At 49.7% G+C, this 25,493-nt stretch overlaps 1 protein-coding gene across 1 annotated transcript in view; it reads right to left on the bottom strand.

Moving 5' to 3' along the window:
- The window catches only part of LOC121002663 (SCO-spondin-like), a 190,236-nt gene that overhangs the window by 25,558 nt on the left and 139,185 nt on the right, over nt 1-25,493 (bottom strand). The window contains 23 exon segments of the mRNA XM_040434096.1: nt 1,357-1,508; nt 1,857-1,984; nt 4,187-4,357; nt 5,320-5,522; nt 6,027-6,165; nt 7,670-7,786; nt 7,892-8,053; nt 8,135-8,353; nt 9,136-9,182; nt 9,303-9,424; nt 10,246-10,376; nt 10,467-10,616; nt 16,989-17,159; nt 17,489-17,659; nt 19,572-19,618; nt 19,695-19,847; nt 21,758-21,998; nt 22,088-22,219; nt 22,655-22,822; nt 23,860-24,069; nt 24,307-24,474; nt 24,777-24,818; nt 24,900-25,120. Coding sequence (XP_040290030.1) covers nt 1,357-1,508; nt 1,857-1,984; nt 4,187-4,357; nt 5,320-5,522; nt 6,027-6,165; nt 7,670-7,786; nt 7,892-8,053; nt 8,135-8,353; nt 9,136-9,182; nt 9,303-9,424; nt 10,246-10,376; nt 10,467-10,616; nt 16,989-17,159; nt 17,489-17,659; nt 19,572-19,618; nt 19,695-19,847; nt 21,758-21,998; nt 22,088-22,219; nt 22,655-22,822; nt 23,860-24,069; nt 24,307-24,474; nt 24,777-24,818; nt 24,900-25,120 — 3,465 coding nt within the window.

Below are 25,493 nucleotides of genomic sequence, written 5' to 3'. Positions count from 1 at the left end.
CACTGCACCTGCCCCCAGTCATCACTCCGTGCAGTGCACCTGCCCCTGTCACCACTCCGTGCAGTGCACCTGCCCCCAGTCATCACTCCCTGCACTGCACCTGCCCCTGTCATCACTCCCTGCACTGCACCTGCCCCTGTCACCACTCCCTGCACTGCACCTGCCCCTGTCATCACTCCCTGCACTGCACCTGCCCCCAGTCATCACTCCCTGCACTGCACCTGCCCCTGTCACCACTCCCTGCACTGCACCTGCCCCTGTCATCACTCCCTGCACTGCACCTGCCCCCAGTCATCACTCCCTGCACTGCACCTGCCCCTGTCACCACTCCGTGCAGTGCACCTGCCCCTGTCACCACTCCGTGCAGTGCACCTGCCCCTGTCACCACTCCCTGCACTGCACCTGCCCCCAGTCATCACTCTGTGCACTGCCCCCTGTCATCACTCTGTGCACTGCCCCCTGTCATCACTCCCTGCACTGCACCTGCCCCTGTCATTACTCCCTGCACTGCACCTGCCCCTGTCATCACTCCCTGCACTGCACCTGCCCCCAGGCATCACTCCCTGCACTGCACCTGCCCCTGTCACCACTCCCTGCACTGCACCTGCCCCCAGTCATCACTCTGTGCACTGCCCCCTGTCATCACTCCCTGCACTGCACCTGCCCCTGTCATCACTCCCTGCACTGCACCTGCCCCTGTCATCACTCCCTGCACTGCACCTGCCCCCAGTCATCACTCCGTGCAGTGCACCTGTCCACAGTCATCACTCCGTGCAGTGCACCTGCCCCTGTCATCCCTCCCTGCACTGCACCTGCCCCCAGTCATCACTCTGTGCACTGCACCTGCCCCCTGTCATCACTCCATGCACTGCACCTGCCCCCAGCCATCACTCCCTGCACTGCACATGCCCCTGTCATCACTCCATGCACTGCACCTGCCCCCAGTCATCACTCTGTGCACTGCACCTGCCCCCACCATCACTCCCTGCACTGCACCTGCCCCCTGTCATCACTCCATGCACTGCACCTGCCCCCAGTTATCACTCTGTGCACTGCCCCGTCATCACTCCCTGCACTGCACCTGCCCCTGTCATCACTCCATGCACTGCACCTGCCCCCAGTAATCACCCCCTGCACTGCACCTGCCCCGTTATCATTCTGTTCACTGCACCTGCCCCTGTTATCAGTCCCTGCACTGCACCTGCCCCTGTTATCAGTCCCTGCACTGCACCTACCCCCTTTCATCACTTCATGCACTGCACCTGCCCCGTCATCACCCCCTGCTCAGCACCTGCCCCTGTCATCACTCTGTTCACTGCACCTGCCCCCATTGTCACTCCTTACCCCCCCTCTTACCAGTTATTGCACTGGTAATGCACAGTTGTGCCCGTTGGGAATTCTCTTGCTCTTTCTTCCAGGGTGAGATTCTCCGTCCAGTGGAGGTCGGACACCGAGGGGAGGACACAGGGGCATTCCTCTGGGGCCACACACTGGTCACCCTGCAAAACCTGGACACAAAGACCCTGATATAAGAGCAGCAGGATAATGACTACTACTCCAGCTACAGTGACCATGAGGAGGGCACTACTGCCCCATCATCTTATCGGCTCTGTGTCTGTATGTGATCAGCTTCGTATAGATGTAACTGTGGGATGGGCGCTCCTGCTGCAGACGCACTATAACTCCCAGCATACCCTGCTGATAGGGCGCCTGCTGCTGGAGCTGTGCTGGTTCCAGGAGGCTCCCTGCACCTCGTGCCTCACATATGAGAGGAGATAGTGTGTAAGTGGTGTGCGCTCTGCCAGGGGACCTATAGACACCCGCTCCACAGGGGCCCCTAGAGCTCAATCACCCACCTTTCCTGGGGGACAAGAGCAGCCCGGCTCACAGGCCTCACTGACACACAGGGACTCCGGCCGGAGGTCAGCGCAGGCGCGGGGGCAGGAACTGGCGCAGGCGCTGAAGACCTGATCCCCAGGACAATCTGTGAAGAGAAGGAGATCAGAAGAGTGACATGGGGCGCTATATACTGGATGTATACACCACCGGACCTATGTGCTGATCTGTATACTGTGTACTGGATGTATACACCACCGGACCTATGTGCTGATCTGTATACTGATCTGTGTACCGCCCTCTATACTGATCTGTATACCGTCCTCTATACTGATCTGTATAATGTATTATATACTGCCCTATAGGCTGATCTACAGTACAGACCAAAAGTTTGGACACACCTTCTCATTCAAAGAGTTTTCTTTATTTTCATGACTATGAAGGCAACAAAACTATGAATTAACACATGTGGAATTATATACATAACAAACAAGTGTGAAACTACTGAAAATATGTCATATTCTAGGTTCTTCAAAGTAGCCACCTTTTGCTTTGATTACTGCTTTGCACACTCTTGGCATTCTCTTGATGAGCTTCAAGAGGTAGTCCCCTGAAATGGTCTTCCAACAGTCTTGAAGGAGTTCCCAGAGATGCTTAGCACTTGTTGGCCCTTTTGCCTTCACTCTGCGGTCCAGCTCACCCCAAACCATCTCGATTGGGTTCAGGTCCGGTGACTGTGGAGGCCAGGTCATCTGGCGCAGCACCCCATCACTCTCCTTCATGGTCAAATAGCCCTTACTTTCAAAGTTTTCCCAATTTTTCGGCTGACTGACTGACCTTCATTTCTTAAAGTAATGATGGCCACTCGTTTTTCTTTACTTAGCTGCTTTTTTCTTGCCATAATACAAATTCTAACAGTCTATTCAGTAGGACTATCAGCTGTGTATCCACCTGACTTCTCCTCAACGCCACTGATGGTCCCAACCCCATTTATAAGGCAAGAAATCCCACTTATTAAACCTGACAGGGCACACCTGTGAAGTGAAGACCATTTCAGGGGACTACCTCTTGAAGCTCATCAAGAGAATGCCAAGAGTGTGCAAAGCAGTAATCAAAGCAAAAGGTGGCTACTTTGAAGAACCTAGAATATGACATATTTTCAGTTGTTTCACACTTGTTTGTTATGTATATAATTCCACATGTGTTAATTCATAGTTTTGATGCCTTCATAGTCATGAAAATAAAGAAAACTCTTTGAATGAGAAGGTGTGTCCAGACTTTTGGTCTGTACTGTATATATATATATACAGTATACTGTCCTCTGTAGTATATATACAGTATACTGTCCTCTGTAGTATATATACAGTATACTGTCCTCTGTAGTATATATATACAGTATACTGTCCTCTGTAGTATATATACAGTATACTGTCCTCTGTAGTATATATACAGTATACAGTCCTCTATACACTGCCCTTTTACTGATCTATATACTGTATTAGATACGGTACTTATACTGTCCTCTATGCAGATCTGTATTCTGCATCTGTATACCGCCCTCTATACTGATCTGTGTACCGTCCTCTATACTGATCTAGATACTGCACTATATACTGATCTAGATACTGCACTATATACTGATCTGTACACTGCACTATATACTGATCTGTATACCGCCCTCTATACTGATCTAGATACTGCACTATATACTGATCTGTATACTGCACTATATACTGATCTGTACACTGCACTATATACTGATCTGTATACTGCACTATATACTGATCTGTATACTGCACTATATACTGATCTGTATACTGCACTATATACTGATCTGTACACTGCACTATATACTGATCTGTACACTGCACTATATACTGATCTGTATACTGCACTATATACTGATCTGTACACTGTACTATTACTAATCTAGACACTTTACCGTATAATGATCTATATACTGCAGCTACTACTTACCTATATACAATACTATATCCTGCACTACATACGGATCGACATACTTTATATATACTGTACTATACAGTGACCTATATACTACACGCTGATCTATACACTGTCCTATATACTGCTCTGGATGCTGGAATACACGCTGTCTAGTGTCCTGAGCTATATACTGTACCTCATACTGGTCTATATAATGTAGGGGTTTAATCTACTGACTCTGACTTATGAGCGTGAAATGAGGGCAGTGCCAGATCTGTCCCCTGATTGGTACAGACGGTGCCTGATGGGCCCCACTGATGCTGCGCCCTGTGTCGGGGGCTCGAACGCAGATGGGAACCTGGCCTAAGACGGACAGAGGGGCAGGTTTTTTGGGGGCTTATAGTACCTGGGGTGCAGTTGTGGGAGTTACAAGTGCGGCGTAGGGTCAGAGGTGCAGGGCACAGTCGTCCGCCAGGATCCGCAGATACCAGGATGGTCCTGTTCCTCTCCGATATCCCTCCACCACAGCTGATGCTGCACTCACTCCACTCCGACCAGTCGCTGAGCACACAGTCCACTGGGGGAAAGACTAAGTTATAGCGGGTGGAAGAAAAACAGGTTATAGCGGGAAGAAGAAGACAGAGTTATAACTGGAGGAAGAACACAGGGTTATAGTGGGATGAAGAAGACCAGGTTATAGCAGGAAGAAAAAGACCGGGTTATAGCTGGGGGAAGAAGACCGGGTTATAGCAGGAAGAAAAAGACTGGGTTATAGCAGGAAGAAAAAGACCGGGTTATAGCTGGGGGAAGAAGACCGGGTTATAGCAGGAAGAAAAAGACTGGGTTATAGCAGGAAGAAAAAGACCGGGTTATAGCTGGGGGAAGAAGACCGGGTTATAGCAGGAAGAAAAAGACTGGATCATGGAGAAAAAAGACCAGGTTATAGCTGGAAGAAAAAGACCGGGTTATTGCTGGGAGAAAAAGACAGGTTGTAACTGCATGAAGAAGAATGGTTTATAGCGGGAGAAAGTGGACCAGGTTATAGTGGCAGGTAGAAGACCGGACTATAGCTGGAGGAAGACCAGGTCATAGCTGGAGGAAGACCAGACTATAGCTGGAGGAAGACCAGGTCATAGCTGGAGGAAGACCAGGTCATAGCTGGAGGAAGACCAGACTATAGCTGGAGGAAGAAGACCAGGTTGTAACAGCATGAAGAAGGCAGGTTTAAGGCAGGAGAAACTGGACCAGATTATTGCAGGAGGAAGAATACAGAATTATAACTGGAGGAAAGACTAGGTTAGAGAGGGAGAAGAAGTGGTTATGTTGCAAGGAAGAAGACTGGGCTATAACTGGAGGAAGAAGAATTAAAGAAGGAGCATAAAGACAGGATTATAGCTGGAAGAAGAAGACAACCAGGTTATAGAGGGAGGAAGTCAACACAAGGGACTCAGCATGACCAGAGCAATGTAGAGACCTATACATGGAGGACACCTCTAGGGGAACATGAGGTGGATATCATGGAGAATATTGCATGGTTACCTGGACACACTGAGGTGTTACATTCCTCCACCTCGTGGGTCTCACTACCACAGGTGACTCCACCCGGACCTCCTTCTGTACAGGTACGGTTCCTCCACCGGTGGCCGCTGCCACATGTAACGGAGCAGGAGCTCCAGTCAGACCAGGGTCCATACACAGGGCACAGCAAGTCAGTGCAAGAGAAGGTCCCATTCACACAGGTGCTGAGGAGTGAAGGCAGAGAGGTCACGTCCTGGGCTGCATTCACATGACCATTTTCAGAATAATGGAAATCCATGGACATATTCACATGGTCGCTTTTATACACATGTCCTGGTTTGGCCTTTTTGACTGATGGCCCCCATTCAATTGAAGGGGGCTGTTTCTTTAATAGCCGTTTCTTTGAAAGCATTTTTTTTTTTTAAAGCCATTAAAAACTGGCTCTTTTATGATTTTAATTGTTATAATTTTTTTGCACAGTTACATGGCAAGTCATATGGATTACATGGGTAATCCCATGGGCAGCACAGTGGTTAACACTGGTGCCTCACAGCGCTGGGGTCCTAGGTTCGAATCTGATCAAGCTTCTGCATGGAGTTGGTATGTTCTCCCTGTGTTTGTGTGGGTTTCCTCCGGGTTCTGCGTTTCCTCGCACAAGGCACTGCACAATATGTCAGCGCTATATAAGTGAGTAAAATGAATAAATAAATCGCACGCCTGTAACTTACCAGTTATTACAGCCAATGCGCACGGTGTCTCCTGGCTCATACTCCACAGTGGCGTTAGAGGTGGGCAGCCCACAGCGACAGTCCATGATTGGTACACACTTCTTATCCTGCAGGAGCCAGCCTTCTGGACAGCGACAACCTAAGACAGAAGGTGTAAGATGACAGGGGACGGGCGATCATCAACAGAGGGTGGAAGATGACGGGGAGGGGATGGGCGATCGTCAACAGAGGATGAAAGATGACAGGGAGGGGATGGATGATTATTGATAGAAGGTAGAAGATGACGGGGACAGGTGATCATCAACAGGAGGTGGAAGATGATGGCGAGGGGACAGGTGATCATCAACAGGAGGTGGAAGATGATGGCGAGGGGACAGGCAATCATCAACAGGAGGTGGAAGATGATGGGAAGAGGATGGGCGATCATCAACAGAGGATGGAAGATGACAGGAAGGGGGTGGATGATCATTGATATAAGGTGGAAGATGATGGGGACGATGATCATCAACAGGAGGTGCAAGATGATGGCGAGGAGACAGGCGATTATCAACAGGAGGTGGAAGATGATGGCGAGGAGACAGGCGATTATCAACAGGAGGTGGAAGATGATGGCGAGTAGACAGGCGATTATAAACAGGAGGTGGAAGATGATGGCGAGTAGACAGGCGATTATAAACAGGAGGTGGAAGATGATGGCGAGGAGACAGGCGATTATTAACAGGAGGTGGAAGATGATGGGAAGGGGACGGGCGATCATCAACAAAGGATAGAAGATGACAGGGAGGGGACGGATGATCATCGACAGAAGATGGAAGATGATGGGGAAGAGACTGGTGATCATTAATAGAGAATGGAAGATGACGGGGAAGAGACAGCTGATCATCAACAAAGGATGGAAGATGACAGAGAGGGGAAGGGCGATCAGATCATCAACAGAAAATGAAAGATGACATGGAGGGGACGGATGATCATCAACAGAAGTTGGAAGGTGACGGGGAGGGGACTGGTGATAATCAACAGAGAATGGAAGATGATGAGGATGGGCGATCATCAACACAAGGTAGAATATGACGGGTAGGGGATGAGCAATCATCGACAGAAGATGGCGTGGAAGGGTGATCATAGACAGAAGGTGGAAGATGACAGGGAGGAGATGGGTGATCATTAACAGAAGGTGGAAGATGGCGGAGAGGGGACGGGTAATCATCAACAGAAGGTGACGGGGAGGGTACGAGTGATCATCAACAGAAGATGGAAGATGACAGGGAGGGGACGGATGATCATCAACAGAAGGTGGAAGATGACTGGGAGGGGACAGGCAATTATCGACAGAAGGTGAAATATGATGGGAAGGGGAAGCGCGATCATAGACATAGGATGGAAGGTTGAAGATGACTGGGAGGGGATGAGCAATCAACAGAAGGTGGAAGGAAGGAAGAATATGACACAGGAGGGGACAGGTGATCATTGACCGGATGGAAGGAAGAATATGAGATGGGAGGGGACGGGCGATCATCGACAGAGAAGGGGAAAGAGGAGGCTGATGGGGGAGGGGATCATCACAATCATATCCTGGCACAGACACAAGGACACTCCGGAAATTGGGTGCTTCGTCTTATAACATGCAAGTTGTGGTCTTGTACCTGTGCGGCACTGGCCCTGTAGACACTCCACATGATCCCATAGGTCAGCACAAGCGCGCGGACACTGGTTGGCACACACATTCTTGAAAGCCTTCCCACGATCCTCACAATTCTCCCCTACAGTAAGAGAGATACATAGGTGTCAGTAGGGGCATCCTAGAGCACCATCAGTAGTGGGCATCCTGGAGCAGTCAGCCTCAGTCTTGCACTCCATTTACATACCTGGGCAGGCTGCCGTGTTACAGCTCTCAGACTGGAACCTGGGACCCTGGCACAGTTTGTTGTCTACAGGATGGTGGACATGACGCCATCGTGAGCGGAAGCCGCCGCTGCAGGGCTCCCGGCAGGGACTCCATTCTCCCCATGGACTCCAGACACAGAGATCTATGGTAGAGGGAGAGGCGTTATAAGGACCACCACACACGTGCCTCATGAGTACAGGTCTCAATATATTGGGGTGCATACCATTGCAGATGTGGTCATCGGGGCACAGTCTTTCCTGCATCATCTCCCCTGAACACTGAGGGAAATCTCCGATCCATGGGAATCCAGTCTGAACATTGAGGCACAAGCGATGTCTCTGCTGGACTGAGAAGAAGGCCCAGACCCCGGTGTCATTGTGAGGTGATGGGAGGCAGGGGCTGCACGGGGACCACTCAGACCACTCACTGAGGGCGGCTTCACCTGCAGGTCATGATGAAGGTAAGGGTCACAGGTGAGACACCAGGTCATGGAGAAGTTAATCAGAGGTTCTCTGGCCACTCAGAGACACTGGGGAAATCAGTCTAGAAGATCAGCACATCAGACTGATAGGTTATATATTTTATTAGTATTAGTCCAAAGGAACATAATAACAGTGGATCAGTGTCATCAAAGGTGTAATACAATGACAACTGGAGCATACAACATCAAAGGTAACACGGATGGGTCTCCGATCAGGAAAGACCCTGGGTACGATAATGAGATACGTAGTGAGATAGCGCCATTCCCGGCCCCCATTGGACAGCCCTACCAAGAATAGGGATCAGCAGGGATCTAATCCTCCCCCAAAACCACTGTATCGAAGGGCTTGTCCACCACACAGGGAGGGTGCCCATGACTCGAGAACAATGCCAGCAAAGGGCTGATGTTTGTGGAAACATTCAGGAGCACATCAGGCAGATCTTATATTAATCCTTAAATGGCAACTCCACCCAGATCGACCTTGGAGGGCACCCATTATATTTACCCCCAGTGATTAGGTCCTCCACCTGGTCTGCGTCCACCTGGCCAAGTCTGGAGGAGTCGTCTACATGAACATATAGGGTCATATATTTGTAGGGGGGACATGTTAAGTACAGAACAGATTAGTCTAGGCGGGGTTAATGGCTGGTGGGTGTGGTTATTTCCAGGTACGAATCTCTGTTACCCCTCCCCGGGCTGAGTTAAACATATAGCATGTCTGCCGCCTCAGTCCGATAACTTACCCCAGCAGCTATTCCTGTGACACTTCAGCTCCCCCTGCTGGCAGGTGCTATAAAACACACAGATATTAGTGGTCACCTGACACAGTTACCCTTCTGTATCGCACTTACATCTTCTGTATGAATAGCTAGCTCTAATACCGGATCCGCATCATCTGTGGAGGACTTACCATTCCCTGCACCCGTCCTGCACGGTTTGCCCTGGGCTCAGATAAGTCGTCTGTGACTGAGAGATGTAGAGACAGCCGCAGTCTGCGGGGCGGACACATGCACCGTCCTGCTCCAACAGCCCCTAAGCACAGGAAACACGGTGGTAACCCACCCGACCATATCATAGTAAGGACCTGGCCACATGGTCAGGCTTCTTGCTGCAGTTTTGACAGTGAAAACCAGGAGTGAATTAAAAGCAGTCGTATGTGTTTTATACTTCCTCTCCTGATCCACTCCTGATTTTTTGGTTTCCAAAACGGCATTAAGAAAAGTGAACATGTGGCCATGCTCTATTGCCGCATCATCCAAATCCAGATCCCATCATCCATCCAACACAACTTTCTTATCTGTTCTCACATCACCAAATAACCTCTACATCCACCCATCAAAGAATGTCATCATCCCCATCATTAAGTAATCTCATCCTCCCCATCACTGAGGAGCCTCAACATCCTCATGGGAGTGAGGAGGTTCCTCAGTGATGGGGATGATAAGGTTCCTCAGGGATTTTGGGTATTATGAGGTTGCTTTTGGTGGGCGATGAGGTTCCTCATTATAGAGGGGATGATGACATTCCTCTGTGATGGAGGATGATGAGGTTTCTCATTTTTGTGTGCGTGGGTGATGAGGTTTGTTAGTATGGGTATGATGAGGTTAGATAAAATAGGGTATGATGAGGTTCCTCATGATGGGGGATAATGAGTTTCTGCATGATTGGGATGATGAGGCTCCTCGTGATGGAGATGATGAGGTTTCTCATGCTGAGGGATGATGAGGCTCCTCGTGATGGAGATGATGAAGTTTCTCATGCTGAGGGATGATGAGGCTCCTCGTGATGGGGGAAGGTGATGAGGTTCCCCACCCAGAAGTTTAAGATGTGAGTCTCCAGCCATCACAACTCACCGGGGGGCAGTAACAGCCTGGTTGGCACGTGGGTAAGTCCTGACACCCATCTGTCTGGAGTTTAGAGGAACATAGACTGCCACAGGGAGATCCACACGTGTTGAATATAAATGGGGGAGAACAGCTGGATGCTACAACATAAGACAGGGCGGGTTATACATACGTGACACCGGGTCTGTCACAGAACTTATAAGATCACTGTATAATGTGACAGGGCTCACCGGAGCACAGAGACGTGTTACATGGCCGAACTTCAGTTCTCGGCATATCACATGTGTCATCATCAAAAACAGGGCCCACGGGCTCCCGGTACCGCTGCTGAACTAACGAGTGACAAGAGCAGCCAGACCACGGACCCCAGGAGCAGATCCCTGTCATACAGAAACAGAAAACACGGTAAACAGCCACACGTATGTAACATTAGAGGAAAATACAAGGCATATATGACTGAACAGGCACAAAGATAGTGAAACACAGACATGAATGACCAGTGACATCACTAGAGACCATGAATGACCAGTGACATCACCGGGGAACATGTTTATGACTAGTGAAATCACCGGAGAACATGTTTATGACCAGTGACATCACCGGAGAACATGTTTATGACCAGTGACATCACCGGGGAACATGTTTATGACCAGTGACATCACCGGAGAACATCTCTATGATGAGTGATATCAGTAGGGAACATGTATGACCAGTGACATCACTAGAGAACATGTTTATGACCAGTGACATCACCGGGGAACATGTTTATGACCAGTGACATCACCGGGGAACTGTCACGACTGTGACTGATCCAGACAGGTCTGGGAGGAGAAGGTCGCAGCGACTTGCTACTCGCGATAGCTTGTGAGTTTGCTCCGTGGTTCAGGGTATGTCATCTGGGTTTTGCCTTGTGAACCTTTTTGTCCTGACTGGGAGTTTGTAGGCATCCTCCTCAGGTGAGTCCTGTCTGCCACTCCCAGCTACTATATTAGTTTCACTTTCACAAGCAGTCATTGCCAGATATAGTCCTTACTTCCAGTTCTATTCTGACCTTGGAAGGAGATCGTTTGATGGTGTTGCTGTGGAGCTCTTGTCCGGCGTGGACTGTCGTGTTTGGGATCGCCTTCTCTGCTCGTGACTGGATAAGTCTATCTCTGCTGTTGTTTGTTGCTGTCTTCCCCTGTTGTTTTCCTAGACATGAGTGATGGTGACTAGTGCTCCCATCGGCCTTTCCCCAGTCCAGTCTTGTTAGGGCGACTGAGGGTTTTAGGCATCCTGCTCGCCGCACGGGTTCACACCCCGTCTAGGGTATCAGGGCAGACAGGTGCCAGCTTAGGGTTAGTCAGGGGTGGCCATTCTATTTCCCATCCGTAGATAAGGGTCCCCCTTTCCCCTCCGTCTGGTGCGACACGACTGCTGCTGGGGTAGCGGTCGTGACAGTATATCTGGCCTTTTTAAAAAAAAAAAAAGTGACATTTCTTTTTTTTTTTTCTTTGCTTGTTGTTTTGCTTTGTATTTTGTCTGTTCCACTATGGATCCGGTTTCGGTTTTGGCGAAACAATTACAGGGGTTATCCCTTGAAGTGGCAGGATTAAAAGCAACAGTGCTGCAGCAGCAGCAATCCTTGGGTTCCACCGTTGCTACGGGAAACCAAGGTACTCCTGAGCCAAAAGTGGCTTTACCTGATAGGTTCTCAGGAGGGAGAGACCAATTTGTAACCTTCAGAGAAGCTTGCAAATTGTTCTTCAGGTTACGCCCTAGATCCTCCGGCGGTGAGGAACAACGGGTGGGCATTGTAATTTCTCTCCTGCAAGGAGATCCGCAGGCTTGGGCTTTCTCCCTACCATCAGACTCTCCGGCCTTACGATCAGTGGAGGAGTTTTTTGAAGCCCTGGGTCTCGTATATGATGACCCGGACAGGGTCTCACTGGCTGAGTCTAAGCTACGTAGTCTTCAGCAAGAGAACCGGTCTGCTGAACTATATTGTTCCGAATTCCGTAGGTGGGCTACTGATACGTTATGGAACGACTCGGCCCTTAGGAGTCAGTTCTGCCAGGGGTTGTCTGAAAGATTAAAAGACGCGCTGGCGGTATACGAGGTCCCTGGGTCTCTGGAGGCTGCTATGTCTCTGTCCATAAGAATCAACAGACGACTCAGGGAGAGACTATTAAATTTCACGGAGGCCTCTATAGGGCAGGGATCGGTCTGTTATGGTCCAGTCGAACCAATGCAAATAGGGGGCGCCACTAGACGGGTGAATCCTCCTAAGTTCCGCTGTAGGTCAGAGGTTTGTTTTCGTTGTGGGGGGAGGGGTCATGTTGTAAAGGTTTGTCCCTCAGAACCCAAGAGACCACAAACAAAGGAGCCGCCGGAAAACTAGAGTCCCCAGATTGTGCGGAGGATAACAGTCTGGGCGTATTCGTTTCCTCCATACGCATGTCTCAGTTTTTGTTATCCGCTACCGTTGAGGCGGGCAATAAGACTGAGATCTGTTCCGTCTTTTTGGACAGTGGGGCGGGGGTCAACTTTGTGGATTCACGGTTTGCTCAGGCTCTGGGTTTTACTCCAGAACCGATACGCAGAACTATGCCTGTGTTTGCCATCGACTCCTCCCCTCTTACTCAGAGAGAGTTAACTCAGATCATCCATAATATCCATCTGCAGGTAGGGGACCTCCATAAAGAGCATATCTCTTGTTATGTCCTGGACGGTCTTCCGGCTCCTATGGTATTGGGGCTTCCCTGGCTGGTGACTCACAATCCAGTGGTGGATTGGCAGGCCGGGGAGATTGTGGAGTGGAGTGAACATTGTAAGGACAACTGCTTGAGTAGTAGGTGCTCTACACTCTCTGTAACATCTTTACCTGCCTTTCTGTCAGATTTTATGGATGTGTTCTCTGAGAAGGGTTGTCAGGGGTTACCACCTCATCGTCCATATGATTGCCCGGTTAATCTATTACCTGGGGCAAAACTACCTAAAACCCGGTTATACAATCTTTCCGGCCCGGAGAGGAAGGCTATGAAAGATTATATTTCGGAGAGTTTGGCTAAGGGACACATCAGACCCTCTTCTTCACCTGTGGCTGCAGGGTTCTTTTTCGTTAACAAGAAAGATGGGGGCCTACGTCCTTGCCTGGATTTCCGGGAATTAAACCGGATAACTATCCGAGATCCCTATCCTCTTCCTCTCATTCCCAACCTCTTTAATCAGGTTGCTGGTGCTAAATGGTTCTCCAAAATGGATCTCAGAGGAGCCTATAACCTGGTTCGCATCAAAGAGGGGGATGAGTGGAAGACGGCTTTTAATACTCCGGAAGGGCATTATGAAAATCTGGTCATGCCATTTGGTCTTACTAATGCGCCTGCGGTATTCCAACATTTTGTCAACGATATTTTTAGTCACCTTATCGGGAGATTTGTTGTGATATATCTTGATGACATCCTGGTCTATTCCCCGGATCTGGATACACATAAGATCCATGTGAGACAAGTGCTGCAGATATTAAGGGCCAACAAATTGTTTGCTAAGTTAGAAAAATGTGTGTTCGCCGTAAAAGAACTGCCATTTCTGGGGTATGTGTTGTCAGATTCAGGTTTCCGCATGGATCCAGAGAAAGTCCGGGCGATTATAGACTGGGATCTGCCTGAGAACCTGAAGGCATTGCAACGCTTCCTGGGGTTTGCCAATTTTTATAGAAAATTTATAAAGAACTATTCCTTGGTGGTCAAACCACTGACGGACATGACCCGAAAGGGATCCGATTTCTCCAAATGGTCACATGCAGCCAAAACTGCCTTTGCATCTCTGAAGGAGAGATTCACCTCGGCCCCTATTCTCGTACAGCCAGATGTCTCGCTTCCTTTTATTGTAGAGGTTGACGCATCAGAGGTGGGGGTGGGAGCGGTACTATCTCAGGGCCCGTCCCCTGGTGAATGGCGTCCGTGTGCTTTCTTTTTGAAGAAATTGTCTACTGCAGAAAGGAACTATGATATTGGCAACAGGGAATTTTTGGCTATTAAGTTGGCTTTGGAGGGGGCGGTTCATCCCGTCACGGTGATTACTGATCACAAAAACTTATTATATCTGGAGTCTGCTAAACGTCTCACCCCTAGACAGGCTCGGTGGTCGTTATTTTTTACTAGGTTTAATTTTGTAATAACCTATCGCCTGGGGGCAGAAAAATACTAAGGCGGATGCATTGTCCCGAAGTTTTCCTGGAGAGGGTGATGTTGAGGTACCAGAGCCCATTTTGCAAAAGGGGGTGGTGGTCTCTGCATTACACTCAGGTTTGGAGGGGAGGGTGTTGTAAACTCAGGGGGACGCCCCGGCCTCCTGCCCCTCTGGTAAACTGTTTGTGCCAGAAAATTTACGCCTGGAGATACTAAAAGAACACCATAACTCCACACTGGCAGGACACCCAGGTAGTAGGGCAACCTCTGAGTTAGTGTCTCGTCGGTTCTGGTGGCCTAAATGGCGCCAGGAGGTGTTGAATTTTGTGTCTGCATGTGCTACCTGTGCTCGTTCTAAGGTAGATCATACTCGTCCGGCAGGGCGTCTTTTACCTCTGGCCATCCCCAACAGGCCTTGGACGCACCTGTCAATGGATTTCATTACGGATCTACCAGTATCAGCGGGGAAGACTGTTATCCTTGTAGTTGTTGATTCAGTAAAATGGTGCACTTTATTGCTCTTGCCGCATTGCCTAATGCTAACACACTGGCTCAGGTTTTTATTGACCAAATCGTGAAGCTTCACGGGGTCCCTTCCGATATTGTTTCGGATAGTGGTACCCAATTCGTTTCTAAATTTTGGAAAGCTTTTTGTTCTCGTTTAGGGGTTCATCTGTCGTTTTCTTCATCTTTCCATCCACAGTCCAACGGTCAGACTGAACGTACCAATCAAAACCTAGAGACATATTTGAGATGCTTTGTTTCCGAAAATCAGGAGGAATGGTCATCTTATTTACCGTTAGCCGAGTTTGCCATTAATAATCGTCGTCAAGAATTTTTTGGTGCGTATGGTTTCCATCCTCAGTTTTGTACGTTTAGTGAGGGGGGGCCGTCTGGGATTCCCGAGGAGGAACGATTTGCGTCTTCACTTTCTTCAGTGTGGCAGAGTGTGCAAGAAAGTTTGAAGAGAATTGGTGGTAGATACAAACGTGCGGCTGATAGGAAGCGCTCTGAAGGTCCGGACCTTGGGGTGAATGACTTGGTGTGGTTGTCTACCAGAAATATCAAGTTGAAGGTTCCCTCGTGGAAATTAGGTCCGAGATTTATTGGTCCTTATAGGGTAATTAAGATCATTAACCCGGTGGCTTTTCGTCTGGAGCTACCTCAGACTCTAAGGATCCATAATGTCTTCCACAGATCTCTGCTTAAGAGATATGTAGAACCTCCTGAACCATTGCCACTACCGCCTCCACCGGTGGTTGTTGATGGCAGTCTTGAGTTTCAGGTAGAAAAGATTGTTGATTCACGATATGTTCGCCGCTCTCTTCAGTACCTGGTGCACTGGAAAGGTTATGGTTCCGAAGAGAGAATGTGGGTTCCAGCATCAGAGATAAAAGCGGACAGACTCATTCGGGCTTTTCATAGCTCCCATCCAGAGAGGTCTGGTCTTGAGGGTCCAGGGGCCCCTCGTAGAAAGGGGGGTACTGTCACGACTGTGACTGATCCAGACAGGTCTGGGAGGAGAAGGTCGCAGCGACTTGCTACTCGCGATAGCTTGTGAGTTGGCTCCGTGGTTCAGGGTATGTCATCTGGGTTTTGCCTTGTGAACCTTTTTGTCCTGACTGGGAGTTTGTAGGCATCCTTCTCAGGTGAGTCCTGTCTGCCACTCCCAGCTACTATATTAGTTTCACTTTCACTTGCAGTCATTGCCAGATATAGTCCTTACTTCCAGTTTTATTCTGACCTTTGAAGGAGATCGTTTGATGGTGTTGCTGTGGAGCTCTTGTCCTGCGTGGACTGTCGTGTTTTGGATCGCCTTCTCTGCTCGTGACTGGATAAGTCTATCTCTGCTGTTGTTTGTTTGTTGCTGTCTTCCCCTGTTGTTTTCCTAAGACGTGAGTGATGGTGACTAGCGCTCCCATCGGCCTTTCCCCAGTCCAGTCTTGTTAGGGTGACTGAGGGTTTAGGCATCCTGCTCGCCGCACGGGTTCACACCCCGTCTAGGGTATCAGGGCAGACAGGTGCCAGCTTAGGGTTAGTCAGGGGTGGCCATTCTATTTCCCATCTGTAGATAAGTGTCCCCCTTCCCCTCCGTCTGGTGCGACACGACTGCTGCTGGGATAGCGGTCGTGACAGGAACATGTTTATGACCAGTGACATCACCGGGGAACATGTTTATGACCAGTGACATCACCGGAGAACATGTTTATGGCCAGTGACATCACCGGAGAACATCTTTATGATGAGTGATATCAGTAGGAAACATGTATGACCAGTGACATCACTAGAGAACTTGTATGACCATTGACATCACTACAGGACATGAATCACCAGTGACATCACTAGAGAACATGTTTATGACCAGTGACATCACTAGAGAACATGTATGACCAGTGACATCACTAGGGAACATGTATGACCAGTGACATCTCTACAGGACATGAATGACCAGTGACATCACTAGAGAACATGTATGACCAGTGACCTCACTAGAGAACATGTTTATGACCAGTGACATCACCGGAGAACATGTTTATGACCAGTGACATTATTCATGTGACTGATGAGTGACATCTACTGTACCTTCACATGGCTGCAGGTAACACGCCTCGGTCTGCACCATCTCTCGGCTGTCACACTGTCCATCTGGTGTCTCTGTGTTTGGACAACCACAACGCCATGTTCGACTGTGGAGGCCGGTACCACAGCTGCGGGAGCAGATACTCCAGTCCGTCCACCCACAGGGTCCACTGCCTGGAGGAGAGAGACATACTAGCTAGTGATCAGAGGTGAGCACTACCATCCATCCCATACCTCCCTGATTCCTACAATCTGCCCCATCCCGTCATCCCTTCGATCTGCCCAGTCCCCATGATCCCTCTCATAGGCCAATCTTCCTGATCTCACCACTCCCCCATCTGCCAGTCTATAGAAGACAGTGGACATAAACACCCATGAAATGTGCATCACAGGAGGCCAAAGGGTCAACCAGAGACATCTAACCCCCCACAGTTCGAGATATCAGGTCAGTGCTGACAACAGATGGCCACAGGTTAGTGATATCAGATCAGAGGACATCTCACCCTCACATGGCTTGTTGGTACAGTCCCGTCTCTCTGTGTCTGTGCCCTCGCAGGATGAGCCATTGTTCCGTGGGGGAGGGTTGATACAGGCCCTGCTCCGGATCTGAACACTGGACCCACAAGTGACAGGACATTCTGACCACGAAGACCACGGAGTCCAGTTGCCATTAACTAGAAGCAGAAGACAGTGTAATGCTGTTATCACGTTCCTCTGGTGTTGAAAGGGTTGTGCCATTTTTGGGGCAGTTCCAGCCCGATTCAGCTCAAGGACTTCTGTTACTCTCCTACATCTTTCTCTGTAGGTAATATACAGTACATTGATGAAAACCTCTGCTCTAGCATCACTCAGTAGGTATGACATCATTGTGGGTGTGGCCAGGACCATACAGCACCTTTATTATGGAAATGATTACACATAGAGGAGCCAGGCCCCGCCCCTGAGCTTCCAGGTATAGATAAATCCATGTATAATAGGACAATGTTAACCTTATACACTGCGTGCAGAATTATTAGGCAAATGAGTATTTTGACCACATCATCCTCTTTATGCATGTTGTCTTACTCCAAGCTGTATAGGCTCGAAAGCCTACTACCAATTAAGCATATTAGGTGATGTGCATCTCTGTAATGAGAAGGGGTGTGGTCTAATGACATCAACACCCTATATTAGGTGTGCATAATTATTAGGCAACTTCCTTTCCTTTGGCAAAATGGGTCAAAAGAAGGACTTGACAGCCTCAGAAAAGTAAAAAATAGTGAGATATCTTGTAGAGGGATGCAGCACTCTTAAAATTGCAAAGCTTCTGAAGCGTGATCATCGAACAATCAAGCGTTTCATTCAAAATAGTCAACAGGGTCGCAAGAAGCGTGTGAACAAACCAAGGCGCAAAATAACTGCCCATGAACTGAGAAAAGTCAAGTGTGCAGCTGCCAAGATGCCACTTGCCACCAGTTTGGCCATATTTCAGAGCTGCAACATCACTGGAGTGCCCAAAAGCACAAGGTGTGCAATACTCAGAGACATGGCCAAGGTAAGAAAGGCTGAAAGACGACCACCACACAAGCTGAAACGTCAAGACTGGGCCAAGAAATATCTCAAGACTGATTTTCGAAGGTTTTATGGACTGATGAAATGAGAGTGAGTCTTGATGGGCCAGATGGATGGGCCCGTGGCTGGATTGGTAAAGGGCAGAGAGCTCCAGTCCGACTCAGACGCCAGCAAGGTGGAGGTGGAGTACTGGTTTGGGCTGGTATCATCAAAGATGAGCTTGTGGGGCCTTTTCGGGTTGAGGATGGAGTCAAGCTCAACTCCAAGTCCTACTGCCAGTTTCTGGAAGACACCTTCTTCAAGCAGTGGTACAGGAAGAAGTCTGCATCCTTCAAGAAAAACATGATTTTCATGCAGGACAATGCTCCATCACACGCGTCCAAGTACTCCACAGCGTGGCTGGCAAGAAAGGGTATAAAAGAAGAAAATCTAATGACATGGCCTCCTTGTTCACCTGATCTGAACCCCATTGAGAACCTGTGGTCCATCATCAAATGTGAGATTTACAAGGAGGGAAAACAGTACACCTCTCTGAACAGTGTCTGGGAGGCTGTGGTTGCTGCTGCACGCAATGTTGATGGTGAACAGATCAAAACACTGACAGAATCCATGGATGGCAGGCTTTTGAGTGTCCTTGCAAAGAAATGTGGCTATATTGGTCACTGATTTGTTTTTGTTTTGTTTTTGAATGTCAGAAATGTATATTTGTGAATGTTGAGATGTTATATTGGTTTCACTGGTAAAAATAAATAATTGAAATGGGTATATATTTGTTTTTTGTTAAGTTGCCTAATAATTATGCACAGTAATAGTCACCTGCACACACAGATATCCCCCTAAAATAGCTAAAACTAAAAACAAACTAAAAACTACTTCCAAAAATATTCAGCTTTGATATTAATGAGTTTTTTGGGTTCATTGAGAACATGGTTGTTGTTCAATAATAAAATGAATCCTCAAAAATACAACTTGCCTAATAATTCTGCACTCCCTGTATATGTAGATATGAGACAAGATCAGTAGAAGAGTCCTTACCCCTGCACTCAATGTCCTGGCAGTAATTGCCCTCCGGGGTGCAGATGCTAGAAGGAAAAGCAAAGATGGTGAGCGACACATGGCGGGGTCACGTACAGACAATAGAGCATGGCTCATACTGACCACTGCTGACACTCCCCCGCCAGCCACATGTCACCCAAACTCCACTCGGAGCCATTGTGTGGGCACAGGGTAGGGCACATCTCCAGGTAACATGGGCGAGATTGCTGCTCTGGAGATGGACACTGACTCCTGCCTGACTCTGGTATGGGAGACCTGTGGACAACAGAAAAACAGACACTATGAGCGTCGGTCCCATCACAAGAAGGCAGCTGCCCATGGGCTCCCAGATGAAAGTGTGTGATGGTTGTGATTATGGAGTGAGCCCCTGCGGGCGCTGAGATTTCTGCAATCCTTGAATGTAAGCCACATTACTGCAAGATTTCCGTGGTGCAAAATGTCCTCAGTCCTGGGGAAATCGAAGGAGATCACTGCCAGTATGAAGGCAGCGCACTGGGACTGGAAAGAGGCGGTGCTTATTCAGAATAGCATACAAGAGGGTGTGAACATTCAGGGCTGTTGGGTCAAAGCTTGGCATTCAGATGATGGGAGTCATGGTCTCCACTCAGACAGTGATGCAGCTTATATTCAGAGGTTGCATATATCTTAGCGCCCCTGGCATTCTCCCGTTCCAGCACTGCGCACCCCCATCTATAGATGACAAGTGAGGGCAGCACTTGGGGCAGTGGCTGGACGTGTAATGGGGCATTGTTGGGGGCAGTGTAACAGAAGTATTGTTGGGCAGGCACTGTGGTTGGCAGAATACTGGAGGCATTGTTAGGGGGCACTGTAGTTGGCAATGTAATGGGGGCATTGTTAGGGGGCACTGTGGTTGGCAGTGTAATGGATGTATTGAGGGCAGTGTATATGGATGTTGAGGGGCAGTATAATGGAGGCACTGTAGTAGGGCAATGTGGCTGGCAGTGTAATGGGGTATTATTGGGGGCACTGTGGTTGGCTGTGTAATGGGGGCACTGTTGGGCAGATACTGTTGTTGGCAGTGTAATGGGGGCACTGTTGGGCAGATACTGTTGTTGGCAGTGTAATGGGGGCACTGTTGGGTGGATGGTTGGCAGTGTAATGGGGGCACTTTTGGGTGGATACTGTGGTTAGCAGTGTAATGGGGCACTTTTGGGTGGATACTGTGGTTGGCAGTGTAATGGGGGCACTGTTGGGTGGATACTGTGGTTGGCAGTGTAATGGGGGCATTGTTGGAGGCACTGTGGTTGGCAGTGTAATGGGGGCACTGTTGGGTGGCTCTGTGGTTGGCAGTGTAATGGGGGCACTGTGGTTGGCAGTGTAATGGGGGCACTGTTGGGTGGATACTGTGGTTGGCTGTGTAATGGGGGAATTGTTGGAGGCACTGTGGTTGGCTGTGTAATGGGGGCACTGTTGGGTGGCTCTGTGGTTGGCAGTGTAATGGGGGCATTGTTGGGGGCACTGTGGTTGGCTGTGTAATGGGGGCACTGTTGGGTGGCTCTGTGGTTGGCAGTGTAATCGGGCACTGTTGGGCAGATACTGTGGTTGGCAGTGTAATGGGGGCACTTTTGGGTGGATACTGTGGTTGGCAGTGTAATGGGGGCACTTTTGGGTGGATACTGTGGTTGGCAGTGTAATGGGGCACTTTTGGGTGGATACTGTGGTTGGAAGTGTAATGGGGGCACTGTTGGGTGGATACTGTGGTTGGCAGTGTAATGGGGGCATTGTTGGAGGCACTGTGGTTGGCTGTGTAATGGGGGCACTGTTGTGTGGCTCTGTGGTTGGCAGTGTAATGGGGGCACTGTGGTTGGCAGTGTAATGGGGCACTGTGGTTGGCAGTGTAATGGGAGCATTGTTGGGGCCACTGTGGCTGGCAGAGTAATGGGGCATTGTTGAGGGGTATTGTGGTTGGCAGTGTAATGGGGGCACTGTTGGGGGGCTCTGTGGTTGGCAGTGTAATGGCGGCATTGTTGGGGGCACTGTGGTTGGCTGTGTAATGGGGGCACTGTTGGGCAGATACTGTGGTTGGCAGTGTAATGGGGGCACTTTTGGGTGGATACTGTGGTTGGCAGTGTAACAGGCACTACAGGATATTCAGCGAGTCTTCGAGAAGAATATCCGCCCATAGAAGGCACACTGGTGATCACCTGAAGCGTGTCTTGTGGCCAGTTCCACAGGTGGAGGAGCACTGGGACCAGGCAGACCACTGACTCCATGTGCAGTCCGGGCGGGGGCAGCGGTCCTTGCTGCACTGAAGTTGGCCGTGGATGCAGGTGCAGTTATTGCAGTCATCCCGGAGGGCGCTCTGGGGGGTCCAGCTCTGGCCGTGGCTGTCGGTGCAGTCGCACTGAGCGATGGGGACACAGTGTCCGTCCTGCTGCAGTGACCCTGACAACAGGACGAGGAGGTGAGCAGTGAGCATCGCCTTGACCGTGACGACCCCCCCCCCCCTCCCGGTCCATAGGACAGAGACTGACCTGAGGGGCAGCGACACCCCGGCTCGCACACCTCTGCGTCCAGGCACACAATCCCCTGCTGAAGGTCTGCACAACGCCGAGGACAACGATTAGCGCATCCAACCTGTTCCATACCTGAGGGGCAACCGTCCTCTACATGGAAGAGACGAAGAGGGGCAGACAGTGAGGCATCTGAGAAGAATTAAAGGGCCAGCGCAGTCCCATGTAAATGAAGCTTCCTGCAGTCACATTTTTGTGCAATCACTGGAGAGAACAGCTCCACATTTACTAAAAGCCGCTCCCCTCTTAATAATGCTGCATTTGGAACTGAGTTGGCGAAGAACTGTGGTATAATTGGTGCCAGTGCCTGGGACCGACAATGACCAGGTCCCTTCTGACAAGCCCCTCCTACTTTGTGAAAAAATAGCGAGACTGGCGGAAAATCCCCAAAAGTCTGACATTTTTGTGCAGAACTGTTTTGTTTATTGTACACAAAAAACTGTCTATTAGAACGCTGCAGATACGTGGATTCATCTCATTCTCCGCACCGACCCTTTAAAGCCTAAGTCATTACGTCTCTGCTCTTACCACAAGGCCTTGGATTGCAGACCCGCACTTGGTACTTCTCACCCACGCACTCCTTTCCTCCATTTTTTGGGGGCGGGCTGGTGCAGGTCCTGCTCCTCACTGACCTCCCTCCACCACACGAACGGTCACACCAAGACCACGGGCTCCACTTGGACCAGCTGCCATTTACTAAAGAGAGAGAGATGGATGATGTCACCGACCAACACAGTTATGGACTCTGGCACCAGCACTATCAACGCCACTGCTATCACCACAACCAACCCCACCACTGCTACCTGCACTGCCACCCCAACCACATCACCACCACTGCTATCTCCACCTCCACTATTCCTACCACCACATCACCACTGCTACCTCTACCTCCGCTACTGCTACCACAACCACCCCCACCACTGCTACCACCACATCACCAGCAATGCTACCTCCACTACTGCTATCACCACCACTGCTACCCCCACCTCTGCTACTGCCACCACAACAACCCCCACCACTGCTATCACCACATCACCAGCAATGCTACCTCCACTACTGCTATCACCACCACTGCTACCTCCACCTCTGCTACTGCCACCACAACAATCCCCACCACTGCTATCACCACCAGTGCTACCTCCACTACTGCTATCACCACCACTGCTACCTCCACCTCTGCTACTGCCACCACAACAATCCCCACCACTGCTATCACCACCAGTGCTACCTCCACTACTGCTATCACCACATCACCACCACTGCTACCTCTGCTATTGCCACCACAACAACCCCCACCACTGCTATCACCACCACTGCTACCTCCACCTCTGCTACTGCCACCACAACAATCCCCACCACTGCTATCACCACCACTGCTACCTCCATTACTGCTAGCACCACATCACCACCACTGCTACCTCTGCTACTGCCACCACAACAATCCCCACCACTGCTATCACCACATCACCAGCAATGCTACCTCCACTACTGCTATCACCACCACTGCTACCTCCACCTCTGCTACTGCCACCACAACAACCCCCACCACTGCTATCACCACCACTGCTACCTCCACTACTGCTAGCACCACATCACCACCACTGCTACCTCCACCTCTGCTACTGCCACCACAACAACCCCCACCACTGCTATCACCACATCACCACCACTGCTAACTCCACCACTGCTAACTCATCACAGCTGCCATTGTCACCACCTCTGTGCTCAGTTACCTGTACAGGCCTGCAGGTTACAGAAGCGGCGCTCCATATGTCCGGTCAGGATGTCCTCACACCATAGGCCTCTGTCACCAGGGGGGTTGTATGTGCGGAGACGTTTTTGCTGCCCAACACCACAAGACCGAGAACACTCGCTCCACTCTGACCATGGGTTCCATGAACAGTTTCTGTCCCTACAGTCGCCTGAGTCACACAGATGAGAGTCTGGACCTGACAAGAGGGAGACGGAGAGGCATTCGCTTCAGAGTTACATCCAGTCACATCCAGAGCTGCAGTCACAGCTCTGCTGTTACATCATGGCTTATACTCCAGTCACATCTAGAGCTGCAGTCACTATTCTACTATTATATCACGTAGCAGTGACTGGAGTATAAGAGATGATGTACCTCGGTGTTGCTTAGCACTAGGTAAGTTCCTGAAGATAAGGGGACGTGTACTTACTGGTACATTGGGGTAGGTTACACACGGCCTCCTGGAAGGACTCTCCTGTACAATTCTTTCCACTAGGGCAGAACCGGGAGCGCGTCTTCACTGCAGGATACCTGACGTCTGAGCAGCTCTTAGAACATGGTGTCCACTGTGACCAGGGACTAAGCTCCTCCGCCGAGCCTGGATGAGATCAGAGGGGTCCCACAATTAATAACTCAGGGCCTCCTGGTAACTGTGTCCTAATAGAGAGAAGCTGGACTGAAAAGCACGGGGAACAAACAGGAGGCTCTGGTGAGATGGAGCTGGAGTCATTGATAAGAGCCAGGTCCTTATGGAGTGACTTGTATGAAGCCTACAAGAATGGCGCAGACCATGTGGTCATGTGACTGGCGGCAGCTTGGCGTGCTCCAGGCCAGAGCTCGTGCTCCGCAAGTCTCAGCATTTTCTTTTTTACAGCTATAAGACCACAGTTCTACCTTTACCTGTGGCTTCCGTGGGCGTCTCCGTGGTTGGTTCGGTTACATCTGGAAGAGAGAACGCACAGGTGATCTGTCAGATATGGAGGTGTACTGAGTGTGGCGCCCCCTGGGGTGGGATGCACTCACCTCCGCACTCTGCTGTCTGACAGTACTTTATGTCCACATCAGGTCCCTCACACTCTCCCCCTCCATTGGCTGGCGCAGGGTTGGTGCAGTCACGTGATCGTGTCATGTTACCTAGGCCTCCACAGGTCACTGAGCAGGGGCTCCAGGGCGTCCACTGGGTGAAGCCTCTGTCCACAGGACAAGCAGAAAACGTGCAGTTCATGTGGCCGTTCACACACGTGCTGCAGCGTGGACAAAGGTGGATGTAAGAGGCCATAATATTACCACCAGACAAGCAAGAAGAGGAAGAAAGGAAGATAAAGGAAAAGAAGAATTAAGAGGAAGAAGAAGCAGAAAAAATTAAGGGGAAGATGAAGAACAGAACAAAAAGAAGAAGAATGAGGAAGAAGATAAAAGAAGGAGGAAGAGGTGGAAGAAGAATAAAATGGAGAAGTTGAAGGAGGAGGAGAAGGGAAAAAAAGAGAAGAAAAAAAAGAAGAAAGAAAAAAGAAAGAAAGAAAAACAAGGAGGCAGATGGAAGAAGAAAGAGGAAGATGAAAGAAGACAAAAGAAGAAGGAAGAGGAGAGAAAGAGGAGGAGACGAAAGAAGAAACA

This window comes from Bufo bufo, chromosome 5 (assembly GCF_905171765.1).
Source record: "Bufo bufo chromosome 5, aBufBuf1.1, whole genome shotgun sequence".
NCBI classification, from domain to species: Eukaryota; Metazoa; Chordata; class Amphibia; order Anura; family Bufonidae; genus Bufo; species Bufo bufo.
Note: the sequence above shows the minus strand (reverse complement) of the source record. Positions and strands in the feature narration are given on the sequence as shown.